Raw genomic sequence first — 13,349 nt, forward strand, 5'->3', positions numbered from 1 at the left:
CCGCTGGCCTTGTTCATCGCTTACATCCCCAAGATTTTGAGGGAAGAAATCTAAATGTGAATGCAAAAAGTGTATTTTAAGAGACATGCGACTTCCATGACACTGGTATGCATTTAGCAGTTCCTCAACACCTTCAACATATTCTGGAGATTTTTTTTTTCCTAAGAAGTTTTCACAGATCCGCTTGATGCTTTTCCAAGATCTCAATTCCTTATCATTTAAAGTTCCTTCAAACACATCATCTCTCATAAGCTCTCTGATCTGAGGAACAACAAATACCCTTTCCTTCAGTTTTGCTGGTGAAATGCTGGAGAATTTCTGTGAAATGTACTGGAACCCTTGTGAATTTGTCTTTGCCATGGCTTTCACAAAGTTTTTAATCAATCCCATCATTATATGTAGTGGAGGAAGAAAGATTTTTGTTGGAGCAACTAAAGGATTATGCTGAACATTGTCTCTACCAGGAACATAGATGTTTCTCTGTCTCTAATCACGACAAACATAATGCTCTACTGTATTTCTACTGCCCCACAAACACAAGAAGCAACAATATTTTGTGAAACCTCCTTGCATTCCCATTAGCAGACCAATCACTTTCAAATCTCCACAGATATTCCATTGATGATGCTTATATTGTATAGCATCCAAATCAACTGACAGATTTTCATAACTTTCCTTTAGATAACATGAGTGAGCAATAGGGATTGATGGTTTCATATTTCCATTGTGAAGCAACACTGCTTTCAAACTTCTCTGGGATGAGTCAATAAACAATCTGCAACAAAATACTCTTGATTCAGTTCTTCAAAGAGGCCATTCACACTGTTATAGTACACCATTGGTCCATCAACTGTGAAAAATTGTGTTAAAGTGTTACTTCTGTTTTGGTAATAACACACTTTGAGATCATCATGAAGAAGATTCTTCTGTTTCAACCTAGATGCAAGAAGTTCAGCTTTATCTTTTGACAATGAAAGTTCTCCGATGAGATTATTTAATTCATGTTGAGTAATTAAGCATTCTGGCTGCTTGGCTGCTCCATCAGGTACATACTCATCTTGACTTGAGGTCTCCATGTCTTTGCCAGTAGCCTCAGCTCCATAGTCTTCATATTCTACTTCATTTTCATCCAATCCAGACAACGGTGGTACAGGAACAGGCAAGGTACCATCATGTGGAACTGGCCTAATCGCAGATTCAAGTTCAGGGTATGTAATCTTATGTTTGTTCGTTGTAGAAAAGCCCTTCAGTTTGACAAAATAAAAGTAGCAGTCATCACTATGATTTTGGGGTTCTCTCCAAATCATGGGAACAGCAAATGGCATAGCCACTTTCCTCATATTCAACCAGTCACAAAGACCATTTGGACAACTTGAGCATATCACCTGAGGGGCCAAGCTTTTGTCTTGATCACCAAGTGGACACTTAAAGTACATTTGGTACATATTTTTAATATCATGAGTGATTGAACGTACTTGGCCTTTTGGTGTAAAAGAACCACACACATAGCAGAATCTGTTCGGATGATTAACACACTGTCAGGGCATTTTTCTCCTTTAAATCAGATGAAACAGTAGAGTAAGTTCAGTTAAATGGTGGTGACTAACTCAAAAACAATGAGATGAGCCAACCAACTATATGTAGATATTTCCCAGAGATGACAGAGGCAGCTTGTATTTAGAACGGATTTTTCTGGAGGTAATCTGGTAGATAACTTTATACAGTTGTAAGGTAAATGGGTCAGCCTATTTCTTACAGATGAAGATTTGCAGACAGGCAGTTTCTAAGTGTGATTTTAGGTACTCTCTCTGTGGTGACCCTCACTCAGTTACACCTTAGTGGCTGAGCTGTTTTCTTCCCTCTGAAACGACTTGCCCTCCCAGAAAAGCAGTGAAAATCCTCTCACAATGGCGGCTGTCTGCTGCATTCCCTTCAGTCTCCCTGTGGCAGGGCTGATCCCTGTAGAGGCCTGTCTCTTGCCAGAGTCTCTCATACCAGTCCTTGCTGCCATCACCATCCTTTTTTTGACTGACTCAAATCTTACCGCCTCATAAGTTAGCTCCTCCCCATAACATGTGACTATCCGAGAAGCAGTCATTGGTTGACTGCACTGTCAATACTCCTTTCCATCCTCCAGATCCTCCGAGGATCTGTTTATAGCAAGGAATGTGACGGTCACAAGGGGTCATTCTTTGCGTCTGGAGGAGAGAGGGTTTTTCCACCAACACAGAAGAGGATTCTTTGCCTGAGGAAGTGGTGATGGCGAACTCAGTCGAGGGGTTCAAGAGAGGCCTGGATGTCTTCCTGGAGCATAACAATATTGTATCTTATAGTTATTAGGTTCTTTAGAAGGACGTAGATCTGGGGATTTATTCTGACGGAATATAGGCTGAACTGGATGAACAAATGTCTTTTTTCGGCCTTGCTAACTATGTTACTATGTTCCATAAAACACACTAAAACCTTTACTGATGTTGTCCCTGTAAGAAAATTCACAATTAAGTAAGACAAGCAAACAATTGGCAATAACATAGGAAAAACCACATACATTGAAAATGCAGAAATAACGTAATAACAAAAATACTTCTATCTTAGAAACTTTATGTGATAGAGTAAAACTAAGCATATTTTTTGAATCATCACATCAAACTGCATAAAACAGATTCTTTTGTTTTGACCAGTGTTATTATTATGGGGTTATATTGTGATATACTAACCTATTGACGTACTGTATTATTTATACACTGTGTATCGTATTGGCAACATTCTGTCCCTGTTTTTGATTTGGTGTCCAGTAGTCTTTTTGATTCTCATCATTTTTAATGTATACCGTATTTTTTCGGACTATAAGACGCACTTTTCCCCAAAAAAATTGTGAGAATGGGGGGTGCGTCTTATAGTGTGAATGCAGGTTTACCGGGGGCTGCGGCAGACGTGTGCCGTTGCTGCGGTGGTGGGTGGTAAGGAGTGCACCTGAGCAGGGTTCCTTTCTTTAGGATGCCGGAGGCAGAAGTGTAGCAGCTCCAGCTGCCCACAGTGAACAGACTGCATTGCCGGTTTCCCTGCGGCCATCTTCCTGAAGCTGTGGACTGCCGGAGGCTTCAGGAAAATGGCCGCCGGAGGCCGCGGGGGCGCAGATTGAAATCTTGGTGGCACTGAGCGTCAGGAAAATGTCTGCCAAGATCTCAGTCTGCGCACGCGTGGCCATTTTCATGAAGCCTCCGGCAGCCCATGGCTTCAGGAAGATGGCCGCAGGGAAACCAGTGATGCAGTCTGCTCAGCATGGACACCGGGCAGCGGCGCCGCCACATTTCTGCTGTCGGCATCCTGAAGAAGGGACCCGGCTCAGGTGCATTCGGCACCGCCGCAGCATCGCCACAACTCTGCCGCTGCCAGCATCCTGAGGATGGGACCTTGCTCCAGCTCTGCCTCACCGCCGACACCAGACCCGCAGCATCGCACCCTGGGACTGCACCATTGCCCCACTTCTGCTGCCACCGGCATCCTGAGGAAGGGACCCTGCTTTCTGTGACCCCGCTGTACCACTGCCGGCTCTCAGGTAAGATACCTTAAATTCAGACAATAAGACAGACCCCACATCTTATAAAAATCTTTTTTCTGCTATTTTCCACCCCAAAATTTGGTGTGCGTCTTATGGTCTGGTGCATCTTACAGTCCGAAAAATACGGTAGAGATTAAAAGGCAACCTTTTCGTATATAAAGTATCTAAAATGTTTACTATGTCCAGACCTTTGTGTTATAAGTTCAGTAATGGCTAATAATGGGAATGCACTAGGACCAGCTCTCATTGCTGTTGGATCTATTATTTTAACGGCTGTGTGAAAACAGCCATTCGACTCAATGAGTCGGTGCGGGGTCCGATAAAAATCTGTACAGCACACGGACATTTTACACGGCTGTATAAATGTAGCCTATGGTATACCAAGTGTGGAATACATTTCCTAGTCTAGGAAGAACAAATATTGGACATAAGCATGTTATGAACTGAGCCCAAGGTCCTATTTGCATGTATTTTTTCCTATTCCTTTTGTGTCAAAACAGTAATGGGTTTAATAAATTGAACACCCTAAAATGTGTTCATCCAGAATCCTCTGTATTGATGTTTTCATTTTTTTTGCCTTATCTGGTGTACCCCATTCTAATTTTAGGTCTTTAAGATAATAAAAAATGTATGGCATAACTCTGAGATTTTTTTTGTTCAATAAACTTTTGTAAAGTCAAGCTCTAAATGTTTTCTTGTTCAGTTATATCACCATTAGTGTTGAGCGATACCGTCCGATACTTGAAAGTATCGGTATCGGAAAGTATCGGCCGATACCGGCAAAGTATCGGATCCAATCCGATACCGATACCAATACAAGTCAATGGGACTCAAGTATCGGACGGTATTCCTGATGGTTCCCAGGGTCTGAAGGAGAGGAAACTCTCCTTCAGGCCCCGGGATCCATATAAATGTGTAAAAGAAAGAATTAAAATAAAAAATATCGCTATACTCACCTCTCCGACGCAGCCTGGACCTCAGCGAGGGAACCGGCAGCGTTGTTTGTTTAAAATTCGCGCTTTTACTTGGTTACGTGAAGTCCCGGCTTGTGATTGGTCAGGGCGGCCATGTTGCCGGGACGCGGACCAATCACAGCAAGCCGTGACGAAATTACGTCACGGCTTGCTGTGATTGGTCCGCGTCCCGGCAACATGGCCGCCATTAACCAATCACAAGCCGGGACGTCACGGGAGGCTGGACACGCGCCCATTTTAAAAAGCGCGCGTGTCCAGCCTCCAGTGACGTCCCGGCTTATGATTGGTCACGGCGCCATGTTGCCGGGACGCGGACCAATCACAGCAAGCCGTGACGAAATTACGTCACGGCTTGCTGTGATTGGTCCGCGTCCCGGCAACATGGCCGCCATTAACCAATCACAAGCTGTGACGTCACGGGAGGTTGGACACGCGCGCTTTTTAAAATGGGCGCGTGTCCAGCCTCCCGTGACGTCCCGGCTTGTGATTGGTTGCGCCGCGGTCAACCAATCACAAGCCGGGAGGCTGGACACGCGCGCATTTTAAAATTTTAAAATGGGCGCGTGTCCAGCCTCCCGGCTTGTGATTGGTTGACCGCGGCGCAACCAATCACAAGCCGGGACGTCACGGGAGGCTGGACACGCGCCCATTTTAAAAAGCGCGCGTGTCCAGCCTCCCGTGACGTCACGGCTTGTGATTGGTTAATGGCGGCCATGTTGCCGGGACGCGGACCAATCACAAAGCCGGGACGTAATTTTAAAATCCTTAAGGACCTGAAATTACGTCACGGCTTGCTGTGATTGGTTGCGTCTCCCATGTGACTGCGACGCAACCAATCACAACGCCGGAACGTAATTTTAAAATCCTGAAGGACCTGAAATTACGTCACGGCTTGCTGTGATTGGTTGCGTCCCGGTCACATGGGCGGCACGCAACCAATCACAAGCCGGGACTCACGTAAAGGAAAGAAAAGCGCGAATTTTAAACAAAGAACGCTGCCGCTTCCCTCGGTAAGGTGCAGGCTGCGTCGGAGAGGTGAGTATAGCAATATTTTTTATTTTAATTCTCTCTTTTACACATTTTTACATTAATGTTGTTTCGATACCGATACCCGATATCACAAAAATATCGGATCTCGGTATCGGAATTCCGATACAGCAAGTATCGGCCGATACCCGATACTTGCAGTATCGGAATGCTCAACACTAATCACCATCTGTTTGAAAGAACATCAGACAATGATATGTCCACATGTGTTACCAGAAATGGAAAAATGTACAAGTAGGTGGGCTTCTCTGGTATGCAGCTAGGGGGCTGTGTGCTGTGATCAAACAGCTGCTGCCATCCGCTGTTCCTCCTCCATCTGCTTCTCCTATGAGGCACATGTGGTGTCAATATGATCACTGCAACCCTAGATTAATTCATTGGAGAGTGTAGTTTGTAAAATTAGTACACATATAGGGGGTTTCTCTTGTTCTGGCACCTCAGGGGTTCTGCCAATGTGACATGGCACCCTCAAACAATTCCAGCAAAATCCAAAACTCCAATATGGCGCCTCTTCCCTTCTGAGCTTTGCACTGTGCATATGGGGGTATCGGAGTACTCAGGAGAAATTGCACAACAATCTGTATGGTACAATTTCTCCTGTTATCCTTATGAAAATGCAAAATTTGGGGACAAAATAACATTTGTGTGGGGAAAATGTGATATTTTTATTTTCATGGCTCAATGTGTTAGGGGTCTAGTTCCCGCCTCTGCATGGGTGGAATCTCCAGCCGCAGTGGAGCCTGCTCAGCGGAGACGTCGGTCCCAGCATCTGGCTCAGCCTGATACTGTGCAGATGGTTTCTGCTGCTTTCCCAGGTTCAGCCATTGTAGCCAATACTGGTCAGCGGCGAGCAGACGTCTCTGGGACTAAGTCCTGCTTTTTCCCTTCTGAGCATGCCCAGAGTAAGACCTCTCATTGGAGGTCAGGGGTCACATGCTCAGGTACTGCTGCAGCTCCCATTGGTCCTCTAGGAAGGTCCTCAAGTTGCTCTGGTATTGTAGCAGCTTCCATTGGTCCTCTAGGAAGGTCCTGAAGCTGCTGCAGCTATAAAAAGTTTGAATGGCCACGTGCTAGTATCACTTCATGTTATGAGCTTGCTAATTGTGGTCGCGCCGGTATGATTTTATTCAGGGACCCGGCTGAAATAAGACCCTAGAATACCGGCACCTCCGGTGAGGAGTTTGTATGATTGTATTCAGGGACCCGGCTGAAATAAGCCCCTAAAATACCGGCACCTCCGGTGAGTTTTTGTATCCTTCTCTGTGTGCGTGACCACTGACTGCCATCAGCTCAGCAGTTAGCTGTGTTCCCCTGTAATGCTAACAGGGCACAGCGTGTTCTTTTCTGTGTGACTCAATGAAGTAACTGAGCTCACTTATACCGCCATATAGTGCCGTCATTTTCTAGCAGCAGGTTGTCTCCTGCACGGTGGACCCCAGGCTGCGAACGCACCAATTATAACATCCATATTAACTTGGTGCATTCCGCCAGTCCTCACACAATGTTATAAAGTCTGTGAAGCACCTGGGGGTTCAAGGTGCTCACCACCCATCAAAGTACATTCCTTGAGGGGTCTAGTTTCCAAAATTGGATCACTTGTCGAGGGTTTCCACTGTTTAGGCACATCAGGGGCTCTCCAAATGGGATATGACATCCGTTAATGATTCCAGGAAATGTTACAGTCAAATGATGCGCCTTCCCTTCCGATCCCTGCCGTGTGCCCAAACAGTAGTATTCTCCCTCATATTGGATATCGGTGTACTCAGGAGAAATTGCGCAACAAATTGTATGGTGCAATTTCTCCTGGTACTCTTATGAAAATACAATATTTTGTGCTAAAAACATATTTGTGGGAAAAATTTTATTTTTTACGGCTCAATGTTGTAAACTTCTGTGAAGAACCTGAGGGTTCAATGTGCTCACCACACATCTAGATCAGTTCCCTGAGGGATCTACTTTCCAAAGTGGTGTCACTTGTGGGGGATTGTCACTGTTTAGGCACATCAGGAGCTCTCCAAACGCAACATGGCATCTGCCAATTGTTCCAGCAAATTTTGCATTCAAAAAGTCAAATGGTGCTCCTTCCCTTCCAAGCTCTGCCGTGTCCCCAAACAGTGGTTTTCGCTCTCACATGGGGGTATCAGCATGCTCGGGAGAAAATACACAACGAATTTTGGAGTCCATTTTTTCCTGTTACCCTTGTCAAAACAAAAAAAATATGGATGTGAAGTCAATTTTTTGTGAAAAAAAAGTTAAAATTGAATTAAAAAAATGTAAAAATCTCTAAAGCACCTAAAGGGTTAATAAACTTTTTGAATGTGGTTTTAAGCACCTTGAGGGGTGCCATTTTTAGAATGGTGTCACTTTTGGGTATCTTCTCTCATATAGACACCTTAAAGTGATGTGGTCCCTAAAAAAAAAATGGTTTTGTAAATTTTGCTGGAAAAATGAAAAATCGCTGGTCAACTTTTAACCCTTATAACTTCCTAACAAAAAAAAAATGTTGGTTACTAAATTGTGCTGATGTAAAGTAGACATGTGGGAAATGTTATTTATTAACTATTTTGTGTGACATATGTCTGTGATTTAAGGGCATGAAAATTCCAAGTTGAAAAATTGTGAAATTTTCGCCAAATTTCTGTTTTTTTTTTCACAAATAAACGCATGTCATACCTAAGAAATTGTACAACTATTGTGAAGTACAATATGTCACAAAAAACAAACTCAGAATCACTGGGATCCGTCGAAGCGTTGCAGAATTATTACCTCATAAAGTGTCAGCGGTCAGGATTGTAAAATTTGGCCTGGTCATTAACGTGCAAACCACCTTTGAGAGTAAAGGGGTTAAGGTGAATATTGTTATGGAACTGCCTCAACTTTGTACTTTACATAATTCTCAACAAGCAAGAAGAAAAAGCCATATAATTTCCCCAAAATCCCGATGCAAAGAAATTACTAGTGACTACAAAGTGGCAGTAAACTTCAAATGCTATTGTCACTTGTGTAAGGCAGTTTAATACTAATGGTATGAAGTGATAATCCCTATAAACCTGCTGGCACCACAGCATTTAATTGGCACTGAATATAGCATTTACAAAGCCTTGAAAAAGTATTCATACCCCATGTATGTTTCCACATTTTTTTCACACAACTGCAAACCTGCCAAGACCTACCGAGAGCACTAATAAAAAATGCAGCCTAAAGGCCAGTAGTCACTGTAGAGTAGCTGCAGAGATCCACAGCTCAGGTGTGAGAATCTGTCCACAGGACAACTATTAGTCGTATGCTCCAAAAATCTGCCCTTTATGGAAGAGTGGCAGGAAGAAAGAGATTTTTTAAAGCAATCCATGAGAAGTCCCATTTGCAGATTGCAAAAAGTCATGTAGGGGACACAGCTAGCATTTGGAAGACGGTACTCTGATCAGATGTGACCACAGTAGATAAATGCAAAATGCTGCGTGTGGTAGAAAACTAACCCTGCACATCACCCTGAAAATGTCATCCCCACTGTGAAACATGGTGGTGGCAGCATAATGCTGTCAGGATGCTTTTCTTCAGCAAGGACAGGGAAGCTGGTCAGAGTTTATGGGAAGATGGATGGAGCTAAATACTGGGCAATCCTGGAGGAAAAAGCTGATAGATGCTACAAAAGTCTTAAGAGACTGGTGCAGATCTAAATCCCATTGGGAATCTGTGGCAAGACTTGAAAATTGCAGTTCACAGATGCCCTCCATCCAATCTCACTGAGCAAGAGATTTCGCAAGAAAGAATGGGCAAAAGTTTCAGCCTCTAGATGTGCAAAGCTGTTAGCGTCAAAACCCAAAAGACTTGCAGAAGTAATTGCAGCGAATGTTACACCTAAAAAGTATTGACTCAGGGGGGATGAGTACAAATGCAAGTCCCAACTTTCAGATTTAAAAAAAAAAAATATTTAGAAAACCATGAATCATTTCCTTCACACTTCACAAATACTTGTTATTTTGTGTTGGTAGAGCATATACAATCCCAATAAAATGCATTTAAGTTTGTGGGTGTAATGTGAAAAAAAATGTAAAAAAAAGGGGTATGAATACTTTTCAAGGCTCAAGGCACTGTACAGGTATAGGAGGCATCAATAAATTCATTAGAACCTGGGAAGAGTCTCAGAAATCATAACTTATGTTTTATTACAGATGTCATTTATTATTAACAATAAATTACATATTTAGAGATAAAATTGAGCACTGTTTTTAACAACCAGTAATTAGAAATGCAAAACCATGTTTTAGGAGAAAACACCAATCAACAATCATTTTTATTAGGAATGGAAGTGTCATCTTCTCAGAGTAGATTCAAAAAGCTGTTTGAGAATGTCTTTATCCAGATGTCTACCTAAAAACAAAAAAAACAGTATTTTGTATTGATGAAACACATGACAAAATGAACTCACTGAAGCCGCTGTCACAGCGTGTGCCTGTTAATGGGCTGACAGGATTCTGCTGGACCCCTTTCAACAACTTAAAGTGGTCGTCCAAAAGTTAACTTATGATTTATCCATATTATAGGTCAACAATATGAAATCGGTGGGGTCAGACACCCAGCAGCGGCCAGAGATAAGCAAAATACAGGGTGGAACACAGCAAATGAATGGAAGATAAAATACAGAGCTCGGCAGCGGCTGCTGTGTTCCACCTCATACATCACATATATTTGGCCATTGCCAGTGCGCATATAAGCTGATCAGTGGGTGCCGGGTGTCGGACCCCCATGAATGTCATATTGTTGACCTGTCCCATAGATGCCAAATGTGTAGGGTTAGCGTGCAACAAAATCCAATTAACCCACTTGGGTACACAGGAAAATTTTGATTAAAATTTTGTAATGTTTTTCTCACTCCCTCTGAAAACTATTATGTTTAGGTGATCTAATGCTAGAAATAATAGAGAAGCTGAGGTAAGAAAACTCTGCTCACACTGCTGTCCACCCTGTCTTTCTGAACTAGTACTGGCGATTCCAGGGTGGCCAGCTGTGTGAGCAGCCTCTTCTGACCTCAGCACCCCTGATATGTCCAGTATTAAGTCAGATTACCAGGGAGGACAGCAGTGTGAGTAGACTATTCTTACCCCAACAAACCTGATATCTCCAGTATTAGATAGGAAGGACAGGATGTGAATAGCCTCTTCTCACCTCAGCACAGCTCAGTATATAAAGTATTACAGCAGGGCTAAGAGTACATTTTCATAAAAAATAAAGGGGGTGTGAAGCTTCCTACTGCACATGTTCACAGGCACCTGTGCCATCAACAATTTAGGACAGGATGACATGTGAAAAGTCATTTTAATGTACTTCGGTTGTGTAAAAAAGTGTTTGCCCCCTTCCTGATTTCCTGTTCTTTTGCATGTTTGTCACACTTAAATGTTTCAGATCACCAAACAAATTTAAATATTAGACACATAACACAAGTAAACACAAAAAGCAGTTTTTAACCCCTTCCTGACATCCGACGTACTATCCCGTCGAGGTGGGGTGGGCCCGTATGACCGCCGACGGGATAGTACGTCATGCCCTTTAATGCGACACCGCGACTTAAGTCGCGGTGATCGCATTAAAATTCCGACGCCATCTCACCTGGGGGAAGATGGCCTCGGCATTTCGGGGTATGGCCCCGCCCCCCCGGCCTCCCGATCGCTGTGATTGGCTGTTCAATTCTGAACAGCGAATCACAGCCTTTCTCACTGTTTCAGCCAATCAGATTGGCTGAAACAGTGAGGTCCCAGGCTAGGATCGAGTACCGATGTACTCGATCCTGGGGCCGGTGCCTGGCAACGCCAGGCACCGGCCAAAACCCCCCGGATTGGCGCGATCGACGATCACATCGATCGCGCCAATCGCAGGGCACAGCGGCGGTATTACCGCGCTGTGCCCTGCCTGGACCGGCGCCCCCTCTGCCCTGCCCTGCCTCCTCATGGGTCCGGATCCTGCAGCTGATTGGCGCGATCGATGTGATCGTCGATCGCGTCAATCAGGGCACAGACCCGCCGCATTGGCGCGATCGACGATCACATCGATCGCGCCAATGGCGGGGCACAGCGGCGGTGTTACCGCGCTGTGCCCTGCTTGAATATAAATGCCTGTGCCCTGCCTCATCTCCGGATCCTCTGCCAATCAGAGGGCACAGCAGCGGTGTGCCCGCGCTGTGCCCTGATGGTGTCCTGGGGGTGACCTACCGGTCACCTGCCGGTCACCTACTGGTGACCTGCCGGTGACCTGCCTATGATCGGAGCTGTGAGCTCCTATCATAGGCTAGTGCCTAGCAACACCGGCGTCACCAGGGCCTCCCCTGATTGGTGGGATCGATGTGATCATCGATCCCACCAATCACAGGTCACAGCAGCGGTGTGACCGCTGTGTGACCGCTCTGTGACCTGTCTCACCTGTCCCTGACCTGTCTGACTGCTCTGCAGGAATCCTCACACTTGGTGAGGGTTCCTGCAGAGCGGTCACGCTGTCAGATCCCCCTCCTGTGCTGAGACTTGTGGTGCCACAGTAGCCTGTGACACCATAATTCTCGCTAAAAAAACAAAAGAAAGAAGACAGAAGAAAGAAGACAGAAGAAAGAAGAGAGACTACAACCGTAAGTGTTGATACCCCGATCCCGGCCCGATCTTTCTTACCCCCCCCATCCCCCCTTACCCCCCATCCCCCCTTCCCCCTCACTTTGCGCCGCGTCCGTCCGTGCCCAAATTTAGCAGCCGCCGAGCGTTGATTGGTGACGCAGTTCACCGATCAACACTCGTGCTCTCTTTTCTTTTTCACCCCCCTTAGTGCCGCCGAGCGTTGATTGGTGACGCATTTCACCGATCAACACTCGTGCTCACTTTTCTCCTCCACATCCCCTTGCGCACACCCCGCCGCTGCGTCTGAACCCGTGCCGTTCGTTTCTTTTTTTTTTCCACATCCCCTTGCGCGCACCCCGCCGCTGCGTCTGAACCCGTGCCTTTCGTTTCTTTTTTTTTTTTTCCACATCCCCTTGCGCGCACCCCGCCGCTGCGTCTGAACCCGTGCCTTTCGTTTCTTTTTTTTTTTCCACATCCCCTTGCGCGCACCCCGCCGCTGCGTCTGAACCCGTGCCTTTCGTTTCTTTTTTTTTTTTCCACATCCCCGTCCGCGCACCCAGCCGCCGCCGCCGAACTTTGATAAGTGACTCGGTTCACTTATCAGAGCTCTCGTGCCTGGCGTTTTTTCCACATCCCCATTCACACACCCAGCAGGCGCCGAACTTTGATAAGTGACGCAGTTCACTTATCAGAGCTAGGGCCTGCTGTTTTAGACTTTTCCTTTCACAGGTATTTTTTTTCCCTATTTGCTTTTTTTCTTTTAGCTTTTACTTTTCAGAAGTTTGCACCAAACACTACCCCCCCCCACACGTACACATAGTTCCAATAAATTGCACCCAAGCACCATACTCACACAAAAAATGTCCCGTTCGCCCCGTTCGTCCCAGCAGCGCTATTCAGCAGAGGAGGCATATTCTTTTCTTGCCTCCGACACTGATAGCGAGGGAGAGGATCCCACATTCCTTTACTCTTCAGATTCTTCATCCTCTTCCTCCTCCTTCTCGGGTCCTGCGGAACCGCCTCGCAGACGCCCCAGGAGAGAAGATGACGCAGCACCCACTCCTGAAGATGAACCAGCGCGCCCTTCTTCGGACCCCATATGGACCTCGCCCCCCCGAAAATTACGAGCCACTGATTCCTGATTTTGTGGCAGAATCAGGAATCAGGTTT

General features: G+C 45.4%; 1 protein-coding gene across 3 annotated transcripts in view; it reads right to left on the reverse strand.

The window, feature by feature from the left end:
- Nucleotides 1-9,718: 9,718 nt before the first annotated feature.
- Nucleotides 9,719-13,349, reverse strand: part of LOC143761275 (zinc-regulated GTPase metalloprotein activator 1B-like) — a 179,042-nt gene continuing 175,411 nt past the window's right edge. For 2 of the 3 annotated variants that reach the window (XR_013212262.1, XM_077249092.1), the window contains exon 16: nucleotides 9,719-9,954. Coding sequence is in view for 2 of the 3 variants with exons in the window: in XM_077249092.1 (XP_077105207.1) it covers nucleotides 9,896-9,954 (59 nt within the window). In the remaining variant the exon portion in view is untranslated. The remainder of the gene's footprint in view (nucleotides 9,955-13,349) is intronic. The other variant, XM_077249093.1, reaches the window with a different exon arrangement.

Source organism: Ranitomeya variabilis, chromosome 1 (genome assembly GCF_051348905.1).
Source record: "Ranitomeya variabilis isolate aRanVar5 chromosome 1, aRanVar5.hap1, whole genome shotgun sequence".
Classification (NCBI taxonomy): domain Eukaryota; kingdom Metazoa; phylum Chordata; class Amphibia; order Anura; family Dendrobatidae; genus Ranitomeya; species Ranitomeya variabilis.